This window comes from Homarus americanus, unplaced genomic scaffold, assembly GCF_018991925.1.
Source record: "Homarus americanus isolate GMGI-L3 unplaced genomic scaffold, GMGI_Hamer_2.0 scaffold57980, whole genome shotgun sequence".
Taxonomy (NCBI): Eukaryota; Metazoa; Arthropoda; class Malacostraca; order Decapoda; family Nephropidae; genus Homarus; species Homarus americanus.
In genome coordinates, this window is record NW_024716703.1 from 24796304 (window position 1) to 24818626 (window position 22323).

General features: G+C 40.4%; 1 protein-coding gene across 1 annotated transcript; it reads right to left on the bottom strand.

Annotated features, from left to right (window-relative positions):
* Nucleotides 1–3868: 3868 nt before the first annotated feature.
* Nucleotides 3869–19733, bottom strand: LOC121858419 (histidine-rich protein PFHRP-II-like). The gene is made up of 3 exons (XM_042354867.1): nucleotides 19659–19733; nucleotides 4208–4488; nucleotides 3869–4169 (listed from the first exon to the last, which is right to left on the bottom strand). Exons 1-3 carry the CDS (start codon nucleotides 19731–19733, stop codon nucleotides 3869–3871), a joined length of 657 nt encoding a protein of 218 aa, XP_042210801.1.
* Nucleotides 19734–22323: the final 2590 nt, after the last annotated feature.

Below are 22323 nucleotides of genomic sequence, written 5' to 3' on the forward strand. Positions count from 1 at the left end.
TTTATTTCACTTGATGATTAAACTTCTTAACGCTACCTGTGGAGAGGGGGTCTAGGTTAGGTTAGGGTGGTTAATCTTAAAGTGAAGTAAACCGAGGGAACTAATCTTCAGGTGATAAGATTCTTGTATAATGTTAAGATTCTAGCCTCCGAGATCTTTCCACGTCCACACCTGAGGGGATTTATCTCAGTTTATTGCCACCTGACCTAATTCTCACTTTAACACATTTCCAGAACAAATATTTTTTCTTATCTGTGGAACTTAATAAAAGACAGTTAACATACATCTTAGTCTTACTGTGGAATCCCTCAAGGCTGGGTTTTGTTCATCTAAATTTTGGCTTTTGAAGAATCTATAAGGAAAAAAAAAAGGCTACTGCTGGAACATCTGGTACTTCAAACGCGGTGAGGTAAAGGATGTCACACGCGAGTCTTCTCTTTAACCACAACAAAGTGTACAGGAAGTGTATCTCAAAGGCACTGATCCATCACCAAATAAAACTTATGATCATCTCGGCTTTTCCCCTTCACTCGCCTCAACACGTACAGCCTGGGGGGTGATGTGAGAGCCGGAGTACGTTTCAGCCTTACACCGAGATACGCTCCATGGACTCGGGTACCCTTTCTACCCAACACCTGCCAGCCTAAGGGAAATGTTCACCTGGTAGGAGGAGAGTGAAGCCTTTATCCCATGTTTTGTTGATAATTTACTCCTGGTAAATGTATACACAGATAGGTAGAGACAGGACACCAGGAAGACACGAGGTACTGGATTGGACTAGAAAGTGTGACCCGGAAGGAAGGCGAGTCAGTCAGTCCACCACACCCAAAAGTAGACGTCCCCGCTGCTACTAGTGACGCCTGAGATATGATCAGTGGGACTGCTGTGTCACTACTGGTATAGCCCATTGTCGCTCTCTCTCTCTCCTTCTGACATATATTCTTTCTCACTCTCTTTATCTCTGTCTCTTCTACCTCTCGCTTTCTACACTTCCCTTACACTAGTCTACCTTACCATATATATTACACCCTGGACACTGAACAGTAATGAGCTTCTTTTGATGACGTCTTTGGCGGTCGTGACGAGCGTGTCATCCATTAAAGTCTTGACAGGTAAAACCAGCAGCTCATACCGTCGATTGTCTACGTCACGCAGGTAACATTAGTATGCAGTGTATTCTGGGGCGTCAGGTGAAGAGCGATGGTGATATGTAAAGCGTGTGTGGTCCAGGTGGGTCCCTGTTGGGGAGTATGGGAAGGTGAGGAGGAGGTCCCCGGCGGCGTGGTGGGACCTTCCAGCTTGGAGCCAGCCTGGTACAGTGTGACTCTGATGGCGCTATTGGTGTTATTGTCCAGTTGGGTTGTTTGGGAACCTTTGTGGGTGTTGGTGACCCTTGAGCTCCTCGCTGTACCTGAGGTGTTGTGCTCTGGGGGAACTTCACCCATTGCCTGTAGCAGCTGGTGATGGTAGGTACACTGGTAAAGGTAGTGTGTGAAGCTCTGTTGACTCTGGGAATGTCAAGTGCGTGTCTTAGTCTCAATTGTCTGTCGTCCATTGATGAAATTTTTCAAGCATGAACATAAGAACACCATTTATATTCGCTTAACTTCAGGCTGTTTTATGTTAAGTCTCAACTACATTAAGAACAAGACTCACGTGAAGTAAATTTAAGTTACTGTTAATCAGAAATAAATGTTTATAAGTGAAACACAAACCTAACCTAACCTAAAAGACATCAGTTGGTAATGTTAATCGGACAAATTAAGTCTTCCATCACCAGCCTCCACGCTGAAGGTATCATTAAAACACAACTTCAGGTACAGGTGCGTGTTTGTGTACAGTGCATCCTCCTCCTGGCTCCCTCATCAAACAAAACAAACAGACAATATTTTCCTAGTTCTACCAAAACAAGAAAACAAAATAAACACTCGGGTCGGGTCGGGCCGGGTCGGGTCGGGTCGGGTCGGGGCCGATGAGGAATGGGACCCATTTCATGTGCAACTGGTAATAAAAACCCTTGCTACTGGTACTGGTGTTGGCTACTGGTGAGCTGAGACAGACATTCCTCGGTGCCCCCAGGTGGTAATTAGCAGTACTCTCTCTGTACCCTGACCTGATGGTGCGTGTCTGATACTTGTTTCCTCTCCCCATCCATAGTTTCACCTGGTGTCAGTGTTGTCTCCATAAAACTACACGTGAAAGTTGCTTCAGTGATTTAGTTTTGAAGATTAAGATTTCTCACAAGACAACGTGTAGCTACAGTGATGCCCAACTCGTTTTATTCATCAACAATAATGGAGCTTTGAAGACCACACCTACGGTACCTAATTCATGTTTTCAGGCCATCATTCTTCATTGTTGTTGTCTCGTAGTTCCTAGTAACACCGCTCAAGTTTTGTGGCGCTGTTAACGATCAGATAGTAGAGTGGTAGATAGAGTTCGGCCAACTTGGTGACATCATGCAGTTGATGAAGAAGTTTGCGTTCGTACTGTAGATGATGATGATGATGATGGTGATGATGATGATGATGATGATGGTGATGATGATGATGATGATGATGATGATGATGATGATGATGAGAGACATAACTTTCTATCGTAAATTATTCTTCAACGTTGTATTAAGCTTTTAACATGATATATAGTGTATTTATATCACGCCTCATTACCACCACTCCTCAACCCGGACTTCACCCGTGAGAAGCTGGAGTACTACCCACAGACTACAGACCACAGAACACAAACTGGCATTTCAATCAATTTCTAGTTCGACTCATCGTAGCCTGAGTATCATGCTGAGGGTCCAGGTTCAGTCCTTGCTTGTGATGGTTAGGTTAGGTTAGGTTAGGGAGGAGTCAGTAAAGGTCACTTGTTCATTCCTCTTGAACAGATATAGTGAAGTATAACATAATAAATAATCTGATAAAGGGAACAAAGGAACATATACAAATTTGTTTATTATCTTCAGGTATAACTCAGAACAGAGAAGCTCTATCTCGCTGACCTCTTGATAACATTGTTTAACTAATACTATTGTCTATTAACTTCTGAGAGGAGAAAGAATAAGGAGAGAGAGAAAAATTGCAATAAAAGAGAAATCAATCGAAACAGGAGTAGAAGAAATATTGATAACAGGAGAAAATAGAGAAGGAGAAACACACAATAAGTAAAACAAGACGAAAAGAACAATTGATAAAAGAATAACAATAGTATCAGATGTAAAGAAGAACAAGAACAAATGAAGCCTTATGGTGCCAGGTATTGTGTTGCAGATATTGTTTTGAGATTGGTGTAGTGTTTCTGTTGTGTGTTGATGTGGTGTGTTGATGTGGTGTGATGATGTGGTGTGATGACGTGGTGTGATGACATGGTAACTTGTGCAGGAGTGAACGAGAAATTATAACTGAACGGTATAAACTTATTCCTTATTGAGTTTATGCTTTAGGTTAGGTTAGGTTAGGTTAGGTTAGGGTAGGTTAGGGTAGGCTAGGGTTAGGTTAGGTTAGGTTAGGTTAGGTTAGGTTAGGTTAGGGTAGGGTAGGTTAGGTTAGGTTAGGTCCATGACTACTGTAGAATATTTAACTCCTTTGGGATATAAAATTAACTTAACGTCTTTTTTCCAGTTTAAGAAGATAATTACTGCATTTATAACCGCGAAATTAACACATCCTCTCTCTGGTCTCTTGGAACCTCCATATAAACAACTGCAACAGAAATCCACCTTCATATACGCTTGAGTAGCCATCTGGGGTAGAGGTAATTACTATAGCCAGGTAATCTATATTTATGTGGCAGATCCCGGGTGTTAGTGAGAGCTACACGACACGACGCGACGCCCTGGACCCACCAACGCCTGGAGCCCCGTTGGTCAAGACTGGGTATAATGGTAGTCGTGCTTGTCCTCACAGTGATGGTAGTCGTTCTTGTCCTCACAGTGATGGTAGTCGTGCTTGTCCTCACAGTGATGGTAGTCGTGCTTGTCCTCACAGTGATGGTAGTCGTTCTTGTCCTCACAGTGATGGTAGTCGTGCTTGTCCTCACAGTGATGGTAGTCGTGCTTGTCCTCACAGTGATGGTAGTCGTGCTTGTCCTCACAGTGATGGTAGTCGTGCTTGTCCTCACAGTGATGGTAGTCGTGCTTGTCCTCACAGTGATGGTAGTCGTTGGTACTTGTCCTCACAGTGATGGTAGTCGTGCTTGTCCTCACAATGGTAGTCGCTTGTCCTCACAGTGATGGTAGTCGTGCTTGTCCTCACAGTGATGGTAGTCGTGCTTGTCCTCACAGTGATGGTAGTCGTGCTTGTCCTCACAGTGATGGTAGTCGTGCTTGTCCTCACAGTGATGGTAGTCGTGCTTGTCCTCACAGTGATGGTAGTCGTGCTTGTCCTCACAGTGATGGTAGTCGTGCTTGTCCTCACAGTGATGGTAGTCGTTCTTGTCCTCACAGTGATGGTAGTCGTGCTTGTCCTCACAGTGATGGTAGTCGTGCTTGTCCTCACAGTGATGGTAGTATTCTTGTCCTCACAGTGATGTATTCCTTGTCCTCACAGTGATGGTAGTCGTGCTTGTCCTCACAGTGATGGTAGTCGTGCTTGTCCTCCTGTGATGGTGGTTTGGTACTTGTCCTCACAGTGATGGTAGTCGTCCTCCTTGAAGTCGTCCTCACAGTATGGTAGTCGTGCTTGTCCTCACAGTGTGATGTAGTCGTGCTTTCCCTCACAGTGATGGTAGTCGTGCTTGTCCTCACAGTGATGGTAGTCGTGCTTGTCTCACAGTGATGGTAGTCGTGCTTGTCCTCACAGTGATGGTAGTCGTGCTTGTCCTCACAGTGATGGTAGTCGTGCTTGTCCTCACAGTGATGGTAGTCGTGCTTGTCCTCACAGTGATGGTAGTCGTGCTTGTCCTCACAGTGATGGTAGTCGTGCCTCACAGTGATGGTAGTCGTGCTTGTCCTCACAGTGATGGTAGTCGTGCTTGTCCTCACAGTGATGGTAGTCGAGGGAGATTCACTACAAAATATAACAATCCAGGTGAAGTAATGGTAATAAAAAACAAAATGCACTACAGGTAAAACTGAAGTTAAGAATAGTGCAGTTAGAACCATGATCACACAGGTAAAGGAACTACCGTACACTGTCTAACTCTGAACATAGGTAGGAATGGCGGTACAGGTGAGGGCAACACGGTAGAGTTCTAGGTATTTCTGAATACATAACAGAATTACAGTACTTTTATAAGTATTATAGAACAAGTAATAATATAATTCATTGCCTCGTTGGTTCCCTATAATAAATAACTCTCCCATTTCATTATAGGACTGAAACCCTACCCATACATTAATGATAAGTGTCTCAAACAAGCCACATAAACCATTCATAGTCAGAGAAAACGTATGATACTGCACGAAGAGAGAGTTGGTGATGGTAGTGAATGTAGCTGAATCAAGCAACTAAACTAGTAGGTCTTATAAGGAGGTCGTTTAGATATCTAGACGGTCCGTCCCTCGTAACGATATTCAAGAGTGAAGTGCTTCCCCGTCTGGAGTACTGTCACCCCGTCTGGTCCCCGAGATATGCTAGGGACGATCAGTTGGTTGAAAATGCCCTAAGGAGGGCCACTAGACTGGTTTTTGCACTATAGCACCTCAGCTACCCAGAAAGATAAGAACACGTGCAGTTGCCTATAAAGCCCAATGTCCAATACTACAGGCGGACGGACGAGGGGTGACTTAAATGAAGTTTATAAATATCTCAGAGGGCGTTACTTAGTCGGGTATTCATGCCTGGAGCTGACGGACGCCCGCCCCACAAGAGATCACAGCTCAAGAAGCCAGAATGAGTCCCTGGGTTGGGTTAGGTTTTGGTGAATTTGATATATGTATCATAAAGTCATCAGGTAGCGAGGCCTCAGGTGTAAACGCTGAGGAGGCTTCTTAGACTCGGCGATCTTCTTTCAGGAGACTGGAGACGTTGAGTCCAAGAGTAAACGCGTTATATAACTCGGCCTATTAACAGGTCATGTATTTAAGGTGACTTGTGTAACGAGTACTAGCTCTTATCTGTGTCTAAATCCTGATAGGCTCTAATTATAATAGGCACCAATTTTCAGTGGTTCTAATCCAATTATGCCCCAATAATAATGAGTAGGTAAGGTTAAGCTAAATTTCGGTAGGTTAGGTTATGTAAGGTTATTTTTTTTTTTACGGGGATTAGCCCACCCGGGCACAGGTCACTGACCCACATCGGGGCCTGGGGGGCGAAAAGAATAATAATAATAATAATAATAATAATAATAATAATAATAATAATAATAATAATAATAATAATAATAATAATAATAATAATAATAATAATAATATCAATATCAATATCAATATCAATAATAATAATAATAATAATAATAATAATAATAATAACAACAATAATAATAATAATAATAATAATAATAATAATAATAACAATAACAATAATAATAATAATAATAATAATAATAATAATAATAATAATAATAATAATAATAAATAAATACAAAAACGAAAAAATAAATCAAGAGAGAGGAACGATACACATTATGTATGTTGTGTTGTCCAAGTAAGAGAAACAATTGAGACCCAGCAATTGTGTGTAAATGAGGCAGAAAGTCAGATCAGCAACCAGGGACTTGGTCACAATTTTCGTGATGCCATATGGCAGCAGGGTCTACCATTAGACAACACATTATGCTTCCAATATCTTCCCAGGCGGTAGTACCTCCCTGTTTGGTTGCTGCTTACTGGAACCTATAGAATATGAATTTATTTTGACGAGGAACGAAGATTTTTATTGTTGATGTTGTAAAGTATAACTGAGCATCAACAACTTAGGCGGGCATTAGAGTTAAATAAATTCATCGATTAAACCATTGTCTTTAACGATCGTAAATCAATCGACCTTTTTTTAGAGTCGACTTTATTTACAAATATAATTTTTACAGATTGAACTATCCATTTGTTGTGAGAGCGTAACAAGTAGTTAGTAATAGAAGTAATTGAACAGTTAATCTTAGGTTGACTGTAGAGAACTACTTGATAGAGGAGAATACAGTCATTATGTTTATAACTGGCTTTCAACCTGTTAAAGATGGGCATTCAGTATCACTAGACAGCCGGGTATTATACAACTTGTGAATAAGATAAATAACTTTTGGTTGCACGGAGCCGATTTGGTCATGTAAGCGTGAACAGTGAACCGCAGCTTACGACGTGAAATAAAATGAAACCCCTATGATTTTTAAAGTTTACAATAGGTTAGGTTAGGTTGGGTTAGGTTAGGTTGGGTTGGGTTAGGTTGGGTTAGGTTGGGTTGGGTTAGGTTAGGTTAGGTACTGAGAGGACAGCCACAACCTTATCATTAACTACTCACCTGTAGACGTTAATTATTGTCCAGGAAGAATTATAGGTGTGACCAGAAGTAACAACGACACACACACACACACACACACACACAACACACACACACACACAAGCGCTCATGTGCCATAAATACTCTCTCTCTCTCTCTCTCTCTCTCTCTCTCTCTCTCTCTCTCTCTCTCTCTCTCTCTCTCTCTCTCTCTCTTTCACTATACCGCTGGACTAGTCTAATTTTATGAGGCCTCAAAGTTCTTGTTAAGTTCATTAAGCGACTCTCTTAACAGCTTGGTTGAAGGAGTGTAAGCGTCTTCCACTGTTGTTGTTGTTTTTGTTATTGTTGTTTTAGTGTTGTTTTTGTTATTGTTTTTGTGGGTGTTGCTGTTTTTGTTGTTTTTGTTATTGTTTTTGTGGGTGTTGCTGTTTTTGTTGCTGAGTTTTGTTGATTTTCTTGTTGCTGTTTTTGTTATTCTTGTTGTTGCTGTTTTTTATGTTTTTGTTCCTGTTATTGTTATCATTGCTGTTTTTTGTTGTTTGGAAAGTTATGTAGCAAAGATTTAGAACTTGATACATAATCAAAGGCCAATACAAACTCTGTAGTCAATAACTGAAACTTTTGTAATGTCCGTCTGTAACCTTTCTACCTAACTGGCGACTGGCAAGTATAAATTGACTGGTGTCGACTGGTACATTGCACCCACTCACCCTCAAGCTACTCGTAAAATATTCGTAACTGGTCCAGCACACACCAACACACATACACTTACCGACACTTAACCAAAGTGTAAGTGTCTCTCTACGCAACACTAACACAGAGTAAACAAAGTGACCTTCAAGTGACCCCCCCACCCCCCAGGCAAGCTTCAAGTGACCCCCCCACCCCCCAGGCACTTGAGGACTGCGGGAAGCTTACAAAAACAAACCAATATGTAAAAATACTGATTGTGAAAGAATGTTATTAGATATAAATACGATACTAAAGGTAATTACAGGGAAGAAAACGTAATTACTGCTATTAAAAAAAAAGTATATGAAATGGTGATCCTTATAAGTTATATGATCACAGTTACGCAAGATCCTAATATAAATAAAAGGATTAAAGAATATATATTAACAATCTCAGGTAATCGAGTCATTTATAAATAATAAAGGTATATCCTAACCTAATTAATTACGTACAGGTGTTCTCGTGGAATGACATTCTCAAGGTGTTGTATCTCTGTCAGGTGTTCCAGTAACGACGCTATGACAGTTGAAACAAATATACATTGTCTGTCTGTCTGTCTGTCTGTCTGTCACACACATCCTAGCACCAACAATAAGAGAACATATCCTCCAGTTAATACTAAAGTAGGATATTGAAGTAGGATCTCGTTATAGACAGGATATAAATGTCAAGATCCTATATTAACTATCAGACACAACAAGTATTAAGACTGGATCCTATATCAGATAACAAGCTCTGAAATTGGATCCTTCACCCTTTGAGAATTTGACCTTCCATCAAAAATATAACCCATTTTATTTTCGTTCAATGTCAGAGCTCTTGGCAGATGCTAATAATCTCTGATGTACCATTAATTCAGAAGCCAGGCAGATCGTCTCACCATTCATCTGATCACCCTAGTCCTAAGGCTGACGGTAGCTGACGTTGACTGACGGAGACTGACGAAGGTTCATTATAATTGATGGCGATTGACAGAAGTTGAGTGATAGAAGCTGAGAGTGACTGACAGAAGCTAAGAGTGACTTACGGAAGCTGAGAGTGACTGACGGAAGCTAAGAGTGACTGACAGAAGCTGAGAGTGACTGACTTAAGCTGAGAATAACTGACGAAGGCTAAGAGTGACTGACAGAAACTGAGAGTGACTGACAAAACACCATCACCTCTTGGTACCATCACCCTCAGTAGTACACTCAGATCACCGCCTATCTATAAATCTTCGTCAGGAGGGATCGTGGGAGTCATGACTGGCTACTTCACCACACCATAACGTCTTCACCTCACTCCTTCTGCCTCAGGAGCCTCTAAGACTCACCCTAGTGGCTGATAAGTGACTCAGGAGATTATATGTTGACGAGTCTGGTATGGGTTGTCATAAACTCCCATACAAATAAACGATTCTACATATATATATCTCACTTTAATAATATCAACCAAGATGATAATAATGGCGAAGAACAAAATATTTCTTCATACAAAATATTTATTCCCCAGAGATTTATTTTTTGTCGTTACAGTCACCTTGATGGATGTCTTTTGTCGTGTTCACAAATTAAATATCTCGTTTAATTAATTACTGAGAGGATGGGCGACATGAGGGTATGTTAGGTGTACAGGTGAATCACAAAACACCGAATAATAATACCTACATTTTAATTAATTATATTGTAATTAAGGTATATTTTGATGACCTTTGTGTATATTACCTAGTGTTTACATTTTCCCTTACCTGGTTTTATCACACCTGTACGGTACCATTCAGATAAGTGACGTCACTGTTTGTTTATATACCATCTTGTGTCTTGTTTTTAGGTTAGGTTAGGTTAGGTTAACACGATATGGCCAGACCAGGTGTGCTAGTCACCCCTCCTACCTGGTCAACCCGTACCCCCAGGTGAGACTCTCCGCGGGGCACTATTGTAGACCTGACAGTAATTAGTACCTGGTCGCTAATACTAATTAATTGATGTTAAGCCCAGGTAGTTAGTTATTTGTTAGTGTGAAGGAGTGTTGTGTTGACGGTGGGCGCAGGGTAAGGCAGTTCTATGAATGCTAATCCTGACTTAAATGACTCTGATGGTGTGATAAATTGACTGGGATTTTGACTTGTTTCTCGACTGACTGTCTTGACTGGCTGGCTGATTAACTAAATGTAACTGACTGACTGGCTGGATGATTGACTGATTAGCTGACTGACTGAGAAAACTCTTACCCAACCAGCACTTGCACAGTATATACAGACTCAAAATCCTTCACAAGACAGACTGACTATTAGCAAAACCATTGTGACAAAACATTAACCTAACCTAACCTAACCTAACCTAACCTAACCTAACCTTACCTGACCCTGACCTGACCTGACCTTACCAACCAGGAAGTTGTGTTAATATGTCTGCATTAGTTACATCAATAAACATAAAGGTATTCTAACAATTACCTGTATATATTGTTAATTAAGACAGGTGAACAGGTATTGTGAGTACTGGACCATCCTGCTTTGTTCTTAGGCAAACTCATCAAGACTTCTTTAGGTAAACAAAGGTAAATACTAGTGAACACAGGTAAATACTAGTAAACACAGGTAAACACTAGTGAACACAGGTAAATACTAGTAAACACAGGTAAACACTAGTGAACACAGGTGAAAAAAAATGAACACTCGTCAACAAAACAATACCCACAGGTGAACACTAGTGAACACAAGTGCTCTCCAACGTAGTTTTTGCTCCTTGCTTTCTCTCCTATGATCCTATTACTCACTAGGGTGTGGTCTGAGTCACCTCTAACCAAGTGTATCGGCGCCACAACTCAAGAGCAGGGAAGACCAACAGTGTTTATACGTGAGTCCAACGTAACATCCCCTACAGCTGCTACAGTAATGGTAACGTAAACATCAAGAAATAAAAAAAAACTAACACGAGAATATTAACACCAACAAAACTCTTATTTCAGGTTAAATTTTGAGCTAAAATAAAATGTTGAAAAAGAAAATCGCAAAAGAATAAATTTGGAACAGGAAACTTGGATTGTTCGATGGTGGAAACTTGGGTCTGCATTATTATTTTACCGCCTCTTGAGAAGCATTAAATTATCAAGTGACATAACCTGGTATTAGGCTCCAGGTAACTCCTTATTACACGGGTTAATTTTTGTCTCCTGTACGACTTTACTGTATCTTATATGCCTTTTGTTCACGACCACGAAAGAGAATGATATGACACAAGAGAAACAAAAGAAATGTGTTTTTGTAGTTATTGAAGTTAATTTATTTAAGCTAAACTACAAAACAACTGTGGATAGATAGTTAACTAGCTTTGAGGGACAGTTAATTGTCCTACAGTAACTGACTGCGGTTACCCACTCAAAAAAATAAAACTGTTTGTATGGTTTGACTTTTGTCCTTCAACTAGTTACGTGACACCAGTCCTAATAGGCCCAAACCTGACCAAACCTGACCTGACCTAACCTGACCTAACCTCCCCCCTCCCTTGCATTAGGTCATGGCGCTAATCATATATCAATAGTTTCTTCTCTGAGATTTTTTTTGGTGACTCACGTTATTAGACTTTAACGACATATCGATTTTGTTTAATGAGGCGAAACAAGTATTAAACGTGACTTCCCGTCTGTTTTTGAGATCATTTAATAATTTCTTATGACATAATTGCTGGTGTAACGTCTGAGATACTGTTCACCTGTGTCAGTAGTTTGAGGCAGCAGACTGTAACACAGGTGATGTTTTTTGTCCACAGTCAATTAAGGTGGTGCATCACACCTGGCCCAAACAGGTTATCGTGTTAACAGAGGTACTGGACAAGTGCCTTACTGCTTAAGATTCAAGGTAACCACTTCATGTATCATTAAGTACTGAGAAAACTTTACATATTTATAACTAGTCACGAGTTAATCAGTGTTAAGTGGTGTTTGACCAGACAAATTTAACAACTTATTCTGCTGTGTTATTATACAAGTATTCTTCCTGAATATTTATGTATGGTAATTGATCTAAACTTTTATATGTGTATTTAATAGATAAAGATGTATTTATCCATAAAGAATACAATAACATATCATTATTTTCAACCCCTAACCTAACCTAACCTTCCCTCTCAAACATTAATAACAATGTTTATATAAATGTTGATCCAAAACATTGCCGGTAATACTAATAACACTAATAATGTTGTAGTAACTCAAGAAGGTAGTTCAGAACAGTTACTATACAAGACTACGGCAACTCTACAAGACCATGACCACATAAAACACTACTGTCCGAGTGTGTCAATGTTCGTCACTGTGGTAAAGACGCTTCACCTGGGGATGATGAGGTAACCTACTCCGTCCTCAACGCCTGTATTAATATCCCTGACGGCCCTCTCCTCACCCTCTACAGTAGGTCTTATACCCTCTACAGTAGGTCTTAGTCATCTGGAGTTCTTCCATCTCGCTGGTAAAATCCAACACTCATCCCCCTTCCTCTTCACCTCCTCTGACCAACGTGTTTGTGTATTATGCAAGAGAGCAGACAGCCACACACTCATCCACTACACCCTGAGAGGTCGCCCCACACCCATGGCGCCTCTGCTGAACCACCACTCCGCGAGGCACCATGCTTACCACCTGCAGCCTGGCCAGGTATTTAATTTATATGTACTCGAGTCACCTGCCACATGGTTCTGGTAACACTGTGCAGGGGTAACTGGTGGCAGCACTATGATCCCGTCTACTATAATGTGGAATAAACTATTAAAACTGAACAGTAAGAAATAATTAATAATATATTACATACCAGCCGCTAGTTATTATTTTTAATGGGCAGTAATTTGTGGCGAGGAACCTGTTTATAAAAAGCGGCATTGATAAAACACCTGAGAGTTACTGCTGCCATTACTGATCAGTGAATTCCTTACAACTGGTGAAAATTATAGAAATTATTGGAAACTTTGTGATGGAGACAGAGAGAGCGCGCCAGGTTCCCACACGATCACTGCATCAACGATTATATTCCCTAGTTACCATCTTGGTGCTGTTTCCTTGTATGATAACATGTGAGAAGGTAATATATATAATCTTGACGTCATTAGTAGATTTAGAGAGATATTTTCAACGTTATAAATATAGTATAACATATTACAACAACTCAAAGAAATCACAACTAACAACATTCACCATTAAGCTACAGGAGCACTCACCCATCTTGGTTTACAATAGGTGAATAATATAATTTCCATCTCCATTTGGAACTTCATTAATTATACGCCTTTTTAGCATTCAACATATATTAAGACTTCATAGGGACACTACTTCCTGATAACTCGACCTGACGAAGACGAGTGTTATAGGCGTAAGCGACAACTCTCTCAATTATATCCCGTGTGAGTTATATAATCGACTATAATTTTAGCTCCATTATCTCTCAATGACTCCCTGAAAGCTTGCATGGTTCATAGCAATCACCTTCTTCCCTTCGTCAGGTAGGTAATCGCCCCCTCCACCAGGTAGGTCATCACCCCTCCCCGTCAGGTAGGTCATCACCCCTCTTCGTCAGGTAGGTCTTCACCCCTCCCCGTCAGGTAGGTTATATCAGATGTCATTATCTATTGAACTCGGGATGTGTGTTGAACATGGACGATTACCTGTGTCTAATTAGTATAATCATGAGGTAAATAGTTCAATGGTTAAAACGTGTTAGTATTTTACAAAGAAACTTTCTCTCCGAGTCGGATGCTGCCATGGAACCCTTATGTAAAGTTGGATTATATATTGTACTTATTTATTACAATATTATACAAATTAACTAAAACATTATCCTTTATTTATTCATATTTTACTACTTTTATTATCGGTATAGTTAATTTATTATCTTTTTTTTTCTTTTATTTATTTTATCAAAAGAAAAATTAATTGACCAAAAATAGTAAAGTTATTAAAAGGTTAGGTTAGGTTAGGTTAGGGTCAAAGGTCAAAGAAACAAAACAGGTCGTAATGCAGACACAAGAGGGACATATTCTGTTCGTTTCAGCCAAGATGTAAGTTATAATTCCAGTTGAGAAATACTATGAGTTGATACACGGGGCCAGGATACACACACGGGGCCAGGATACACACACGGGGTCAGAGGATACACACACGGGGCCAGGATACACACACGGGGCCAGAGGATACACACACACACACGGGGTCATGACACGTGCTGGGGTAAATTAAGACTAATCCTCTTAATTCCTCGTTTATCTTACTCCCAACTTTATCATTCTCACTATTTTTCGTTCATTTATTCCCAGTTGTTCACATCCGCGTGTATATTTCACACTAATTCTGTAATGAGTTGGTTTGCTAGTTAACAATTTCTCTCTCTTTCTTATTTTGGACCACGTGAAGATTTAGGCTCCCTAGTATATTTCACCTTTAAATTAACTAGCCTGAAACTATGTGAAGACGAGTAGATGGATAGAAGGTATATGGATAGAGGGTAGAGGAATAGGAGGCAGATAGGTAGAGGATAGATAAATAGATGGTAGAGTGACTGAACTATCATCAATAGAAATTTGCGAAAAAATTAGGATTTACCTGCCCTTTTACTTACCTCTAATTAACTATCTAAAACAACTAAAGCACATTACGTCAAGAATGTGTTGGCTGTTCATTTCTACCCGTGATATTTATTCTTATATATTGAATTTAATTTATTATTCAGTGTTCAGTTACCTGTATAAATACATATCTAATTCTACTTCAATAATACCTGGTAGTCGTAATTAACATTGCTTGTATTTTTTGTTAATTTAAAAGTATTGTATTTGTTAATTTTTTTGTCGATTTTGTTGATTTTTTGTTAATTTTGGGGGAATTTTGTGGATGGAAATGATTCAGTGAAAGCCAAGGGTAAAATTATCATCACTTATTGTATTCCTGTGTTGTGTTCTTATTAATTTGGTTTTATTTTACTCTCATAATGCTCCATCACAATCATCATTATACTTATGGCATTTAAATGTTACTGTCTTAGATTACAATGACGGACTAGACTTATACTTAAAGCTTATCTTAAATGGTTTATTGTCGTGTGACTGCGCTCGAATTCCTGGAGATCCGTCATAAATTGTACACACACACACACGAAGGGAATCAAATTTCATCATAAGATAATCCAAACACTTTCACCTATGTGTTCGGTATTAAGATATAAGAGACAACTAAGACAGGTGAGGCAATTATCTCATTTATAGAGACACAGGTAAACCAGATGTATTACAAGGAGACCAGGTTGTTGATTACAGCTTAACAAATATTATGTTGTATCCCTTTCGGAGGTCACTACCCGGGAAGGACCAAGATACAATGAGCCACGAACGTATAAGATGAAAGGGAGATGTTTTTATTTGTATATTAGATTAGAAACACGCTCATACACTTGGGAACGTCGGGTCGGTGAAAACAAGACGACTGTAAAAGTTTGATCTTTGAAGAGAAAGCAAACAAGTGCCCGTTAACCTGTAATGTTGAGTAATAGAATCGTTAAAGTTCTAATGTGTCCTAATTGGTGTACATTAGCTTTTGGATTGTGTGAGATTAAGGCGTTTCAAGTTTTATTCAAGAAGTATGCAACAGCAAGTGCGACGATCATACTACACACGCACAGAGACAGAACAGAAGTGTGGGATAATGGCTTGAATTTTCTCTGTGCATCATTGAACGTTAATAAAGTAAATAAAGAATAAGAAAAGGACAAATGAACGATACGTAGAGGAAGAGAAAACAAGGAAGCGTGTGGACCAAGTTTATACTGCAAGTTACAGACAGGTTAACTGGCCCACTTCCTTCAAGGTACAAGAGCAACAGTATGAAGAACCTTGACTCATACACACACAGAAGAGTTACCAAAACGGAGACAATATGAGCGATGTTGAGGACTGATGTAGAGAGAAAGACTAACCTAACCTAGCCTAACCTAGCCTAGCCTAACCTAACCAAACCAAACCTAACCTAGCCTAATCTAACCAAACCAAACCTAACCTAGCCTAATCTAACCAAACCAAACCTAACCTAGCCTAATCTAACCAAACCAAACCTAACCTAATCTAACCAAACCAAACCAAACCTAACATAGCCTAATCTAACCAAACAAAACCTAATCTAGCCTAACCTAACCTAACCAAACCTAACCTAGCCTAATCTAACCAAACAAAACCTAATCTAGCCTAATCTAATCAAACCAAACCTAACCTAGCCTAATCTAACCAAACCAAACCTAGCCTAATCTAACCAAACCAAACCTAATCTAGCCTAACCTAACCAAACCAAACCTAATCTAGCCTAGCCTAATCTAACCCAAAGACAACGCTTGATTATATCACTGTTCTTAAAATCAGAATTAATTTAGACATTCAGACACAAGTACAGGTTGATTTACAAGTTATAAATACAAATATTTTCATACAGTGAAAGCGTCATGGCAGAAGAAGCCTTGACCCAGACACACACACACACACACACACACGCGCGCGTATCTAAAGGATGAGTCATCAAAAACCATTCCTCCAAAAAACCAAAGACGGTCAACTAGCTTTCAATCCTTAAGGGAGTAAGATGTATTAAACCGATCTCTCTTTTAGTCTTGGCTTCTGATCAAACCACGTTTTCCCACAATCTACCGTCAGTAGTGTCAGCAGCACCCACTAGGAACAACTCTCCTGACTTCTTGCTGACATCGACTGAACTATAATGATCCTTAATAATGCATCGAACATATATTTTGTGTAGTGATTTGTTTTTTTTCTATCGTACTTTCACAGTTGATATTTTTAATAGATGGTGAATGTAATAAACGAAATCAGACATCCTTGTATTCGTTGCTCTTTTGTTTTTGAGTCTATATACTTTATTAGAAGTAAATAGAGATATTCAGAATGTATAAAGAGTCTGGTGTTTATTGATGTATCTGGCTGTAGAACTGATATTTCAGATACAGGTTAATATTTTGTATATAGTATTAGCCTGTGTGTGTGTGTGTGTGTGTGTGTGTGTAATAATAATAATAATAATAATAATTAACGGTTTATTGAAAGAGCTTGGCAGCCAGAAGGCTGAAAATATACAGTTACATATTTGGGGTGTGTGTGTGTGTGTGTGTGTGTGTGTGTGTGTCGTCCATCTTGGCATTTATCAGTGCGTGAATAAGTTCCTCGCGGGAAAAACTCGGTGAATTGCTTCAACTCTTTGCACAAGTACATTAAACTTTTCGAGAATAAGGAAGAAGCCTGAAGGTAAAAACAAAACAGAAATTGGATAAGAAACTGATCAATTAATATGAAAAATACCTGTTCTTCCCTCCCTTCCTCTCTCTCTCCCTCCTTCCCTCCCTTCCTCTCTCTCTTCCTTTCCTCCCTTCCTCTCTCTCTTCCTTTCCTCCCTTCCTCTCTCTCTGCCTTTCCTCCCTTCCTCACCCCCTCCTTCCCTCCCATTAAAAATAAAATAGCGGTGAATACACACTAGCTTCTCCACGTTGTATAAGTCTCTGTGTCTTGAGATCCTGAAGTTTGAGGTAATTTAACAGAAGGTGTCAGAATGTCATTGAGGATTTTTACTTGACAGATTCACCTGATGAAATATATACCTTTATGTTTATTGTGTGTGATACCTGATGTTGGTTACAAGACTAGCGAGGTCATCCTAAAACTGTACCCCGAGACCTCACTAGGATTACGCAGTTCAGTTCTGGTCACCGTACTACAGAATGGATATAGAATCCCTAGAAAGAATTCAGAGGAGAATGACAAGACTAATCCCGGGCATTAGGAACCTTGACTACAGAGACAGGTTAAAGCATCTTAATTTGCACTCCCTCGAGAGACGTAGAGTGAGGGGCGATATGATCGAGGTTATAAATGGAAGTCAGGGCTAAACAATGGTACTCAAACTATCCACATACTGCGAAAACCCGAGTCATTTGTCGACCCCCAAGAAGTTTCACGAGTTAACCCTCTGTCTACAGGCACACGCGATCTCAGTTACACTACGAGGCTAAAGGGATTCTGCTGATTAACTGTACCTACTGCATAAAACAACAATCACTGGCGACTCTCAAAATGGCTTAATGTGAACACTTGACATCAGCATCCTAGAGAGAGACACTAAAGGATGATAACCAGAGGAGTTGTGCTGTCGCCGTGTAATGCTATGTGGCGGCCCAAGACTCCAGAGCCCCGCAGAGGTTGTGGTTTTCGAGTAATTCAACGACACGGAGACCAAGTCTGACCCTAAGTGATTATTTATTTGGAATCCTTATTAGTTACACCTCTAAGGGCGACACCTTCGGGATGACGAGGAATTGAAGGAGGTTATAGACAGATAGACAGACAGATAGACAGGCATAGGAGGGGGAACTAATTAAGACTATCTTGAAAGGCAAGTGAAGTACAATTATGGATCTATTTAATATTATTCCCAGTTAACATTTGATAGTCCTTTACAACACTCTACGGAAACAACAATAAAGTTTTCGCTAAATTTCTTACACTTTCTACTGTGTCTTGGTAATTAGAATAGCAATAACGTAACCTCACCTCACCTCACCTAACCTCACCTCACCTAACCTCACGTAACTTTGATCACTTCTATAAAACGTGGGTCAGAGGTCATCATCAGGGGTCAGCAAGTCACAGGGTCATCCGGCATCAACAATAACATCTATACTGCCACGATGAAACAAGGAATTAAACCACCTTACTCTAAGTCATCGTATTTAAAGGATTAAGTCATCTTTGTCAAGGGTAAATCATCGTACTCAAGGGGTTAAATTACATGTACTCAAGGGGGTTAAATTACATGTACTCAAGGGGTTAAATTACATATACTCAAGGGGTTAAATTACATGTACTCAAGGGTGGTTAAATTACATGCACTCAAGGGATCAAATCTCATCAGCCAGATCTTTCCGATATGAAAATAAAATGAGAAATATTGCAGAGGAAAGTTTCTCAGTTCGTGGTTTCCTAAGACTGGGAAAGCCTCTGGATATGTTGTGTATGTTCGTGAGGGATTGGGAGAGGTCGAGGCAGAAAATGACTCTAGTAATTGTTTACCCTCAGGCAAAACTAGTCGGTGTGTGAAGGGCCAATGATCTTCCGCACACATGGCGAAGTACAGGGAGGTAGGAAGGTTGTACACACTGGTACTCTGGTATATGTATTAGTTTAAATTTGATTTCATACACAAGAATGCGCCGCCGGGTGGGTGGGAGTTCACACACACACACACACACGCGTGCTTCATTCACAAACTAACATACAGTAAGGTGGGAATAACGTGATAAATTATAACACAACAAGAAGTCATTAGTTATTGCAGTTAATAGAGCAAGATACTACACGATTCCCCGCCCCGCTGGTGAGGCCACAACCATACGTGCTTGAACACCACTGCCAAGATAACAGGTGTGACAACAGTTCCAGGAAGTACACTACAGATGTCTAACCCGGTAGCAAATTTTATCACGGTCAGTTAACATTTGTTCCAGTTAATGTGGTGTTAACTCGGACGCCCGCACCCGCATGTCCTCCCGCACCCGCATGTCCTCCCGCACCCGCACGTCCTCCCGCAAGCAAGCACGTACAGTACACATTTCACAAACCTCAATTACTATAATACTAACATTATCTTAAACCCACTTGATGAGCAAGGTAGATAGGTCAAGGTAGATCTCTACTGAAGTAATTTAAGACCAAAACCAAACACTGAATTAAGAAGGAAAATAAATTGTCTTAAAATTCTTACACTTTTCTTGTTACCATTTCAGTATCTTTCTCTCTCTCTATCTTCCTTAAAGAGAGAGAGAGAGAGAGAGAGACGCTCGTGTCATGCATCAAGTGTCATGACATGTTACTTAATATTCACCGTCGTTAACAAACAAGAGACGAGCCTTTAGAAAATTATATGTTGGGTTTCATGGAAAAAGAATTTCTCTCTCTCTCTCTCTCTCTCTGTTTACCGTGTCCCTACCGAGATAAATGGTTGACTTTGAAAGACACACACACACACAGTCAGAGAGAGAGAGAGAGAGACGGTCTTACGATAAAAAATATTAATATGTCGAAACTTACAGTAAGCTTTCTCTGGGCGTGATATAATTCAATGCCATCACCAGACAGACTCTCATTAACAACTACCTGCCGATGGAAGTTCAATGATCTCTCTCATTATCTCAGTCCATCTCAAAAAATTCCTTGATCCACCCCAGGTGTAGCAGGATCAGGTCTTATGCGTTAGTACAAAGTCATCATGGCAAAAAGACTATGAACTTGTGTATCCACTTTGGAGGTACAGCAAATATCCTGGAGGGCGAGGATCTTGACTTCCCTTACACCATGACAACGATATTCGGCAACTCGTTTGTTGCCGCCCCGGTCAGACGTGCACTGTGGGTGATAATGCATACCTAAGTACATCGACACAGCGCACAAGCGTTCTCTTCAACCGTGTGCAGCTCATTATGTTCTTGTAAAACTTGGTATTGAAGTTTTAATCCAGAAAGCTTGACTTCACCATCGCAAGTCGAGTAATGTGTGGAAAACAGCTTAGCCACATCATAACTGTATCACCGGACACACTCTCACGCGTTCAGATCTCCTTAAGCTCTTCAACCAGGTGCAAGTCACTTCTTTCTTGTAAGGGTCTGTTCTTGCTCAACGCTTGATGCCGCCAAAGCAAACTTGATATTGTGGGGATAATGCTCTCTGAAGATAGGCTACTACAGCGCCTGAGAGAAGGAGACGGACGAGAGAGTAGTGACTTGGACCGGTGTATATGGCTGGTGAGGTCACTAACCCTTGGCGAGGACCCTGTGTCTGACTCCTCCCAAATTCCCGGCCACCTCGCTACCTGTCACGCCAGGACTCGCGGCTACAAAAGCAAAGGTTACGAGAGGTAGACCAAGGGTATGTCGACACTCCAGAAAACTTGTCCTTGAGAATGACGAAGCCAAGTATATCTTTCTTCTTCTCTCCGACTCTCTCTCTCTTGTATATAAATTTAGCCAGATAAACAGCACAATGCCTGACAAAATCACCACGGAACGACTCCCCCGATATGATAATTTGACTTGCAAAATCATCACTGATAAGTTAATTCTGTTTGTGTGTGTGTGTGTGTGTGTGTGTGTGTGTGTGTGATGAGGAGGGAAGAGGAGGGGGGGGGGTGTATCATCATCATCATCATCATCATCATCATCATCATCATCATCCTGTACAATCGGGGTCAAAAGTTCATCACTCTCACCCCAAATGAAGCAGCATCGACCCCTAATGAGATGAAACAGTGAGGGTAACTCAGTTCAGTGACTCATTCCTGGGGCTCAGTTTCACCACGAGGAACGAACCTTTTGTCCCTCACTGTACATTAGAACACCACTCTGTAAAGATTACCTGAGGACCATAACTCGTTAACGAAGAATTACAGTTCTTACAAAACATGGTAATGAAACTACTGTCCGTATTGTACTAAGGTAACTCACCCCTAACCACCCCCTTTACCTCTACCTCTACCTCTACCTCTACCTCTACCTCTACCTCTACCTCTACCTCTACCTCCAGAATGTAGAAACACAAACAGTAGAGATAAACGATATGAAGAAGAAGGAGAAACAGACTAAGAGACAAATAATTAGACAAACAGATAGAGAAAGAGGAATAACGGTCGAACGGCGATAAAGAGGAATAAGGGCATCGAGACAGAGGCTTCAGAGGGCGTGAGAGAGAACTAGAGAAAGAAAGAAAAAATAGACAGACAAAAATACAGAAAGGGAAAGAAAAAGCGACAGAAGCAAACGTACAAATGACATACTTCTGACGGTACTGACAGAAAGACGGTGGAAAATACAAGTAGCTGATTCACCAGCCGTTGGAGGAGAGAGAGAGAGAGAGGTGGGGGTAGGGAGACAAATCAACTGGAAATTGTGAAATGAAAGCGACTGAGGTAAAGGGAACTGGAATGAGTGAGAAGGGGGGTGAGGAGGGGGTAGGGGTTAAGGGGGAGGGGGGAAGGGAAACTTAAAGGGGAGAGATGTGGAGGAATAGGATGTTAATATTACCATCTGAGGTGAGTCTTGAAAGGATACGAAATTGTTTACGCTAGGAAAGGTGACCATTTTAAGAGATCCAGTGCGGAGAAATTATACCTTACCGTCACCTATAAACACCAATTGCTAAAAGGTTACT

Coding starts and splice junctions, on each gene's coding strand:
- LOC121858419 (XM_042354867.1), bottom strand. CDS start 19,733: ATGTGTACTGTACGTGCTTGCTTGCGGGAGGACGTGCGGGTGCGGGAG. Junction 4,489..19,658: donor GGGTGCGGGAGGACATGCGG/GTGCGGGCGTCC, acceptor TGTGAGGACAAG/CACGACTACCATCACTGTGA. Junction 4,170..4,207: donor GAGGACAAGCGACTACCATT/GTGAGGACAAGC, acceptor TGTGAGGACAAG/TACCAACGACTACCATCACT.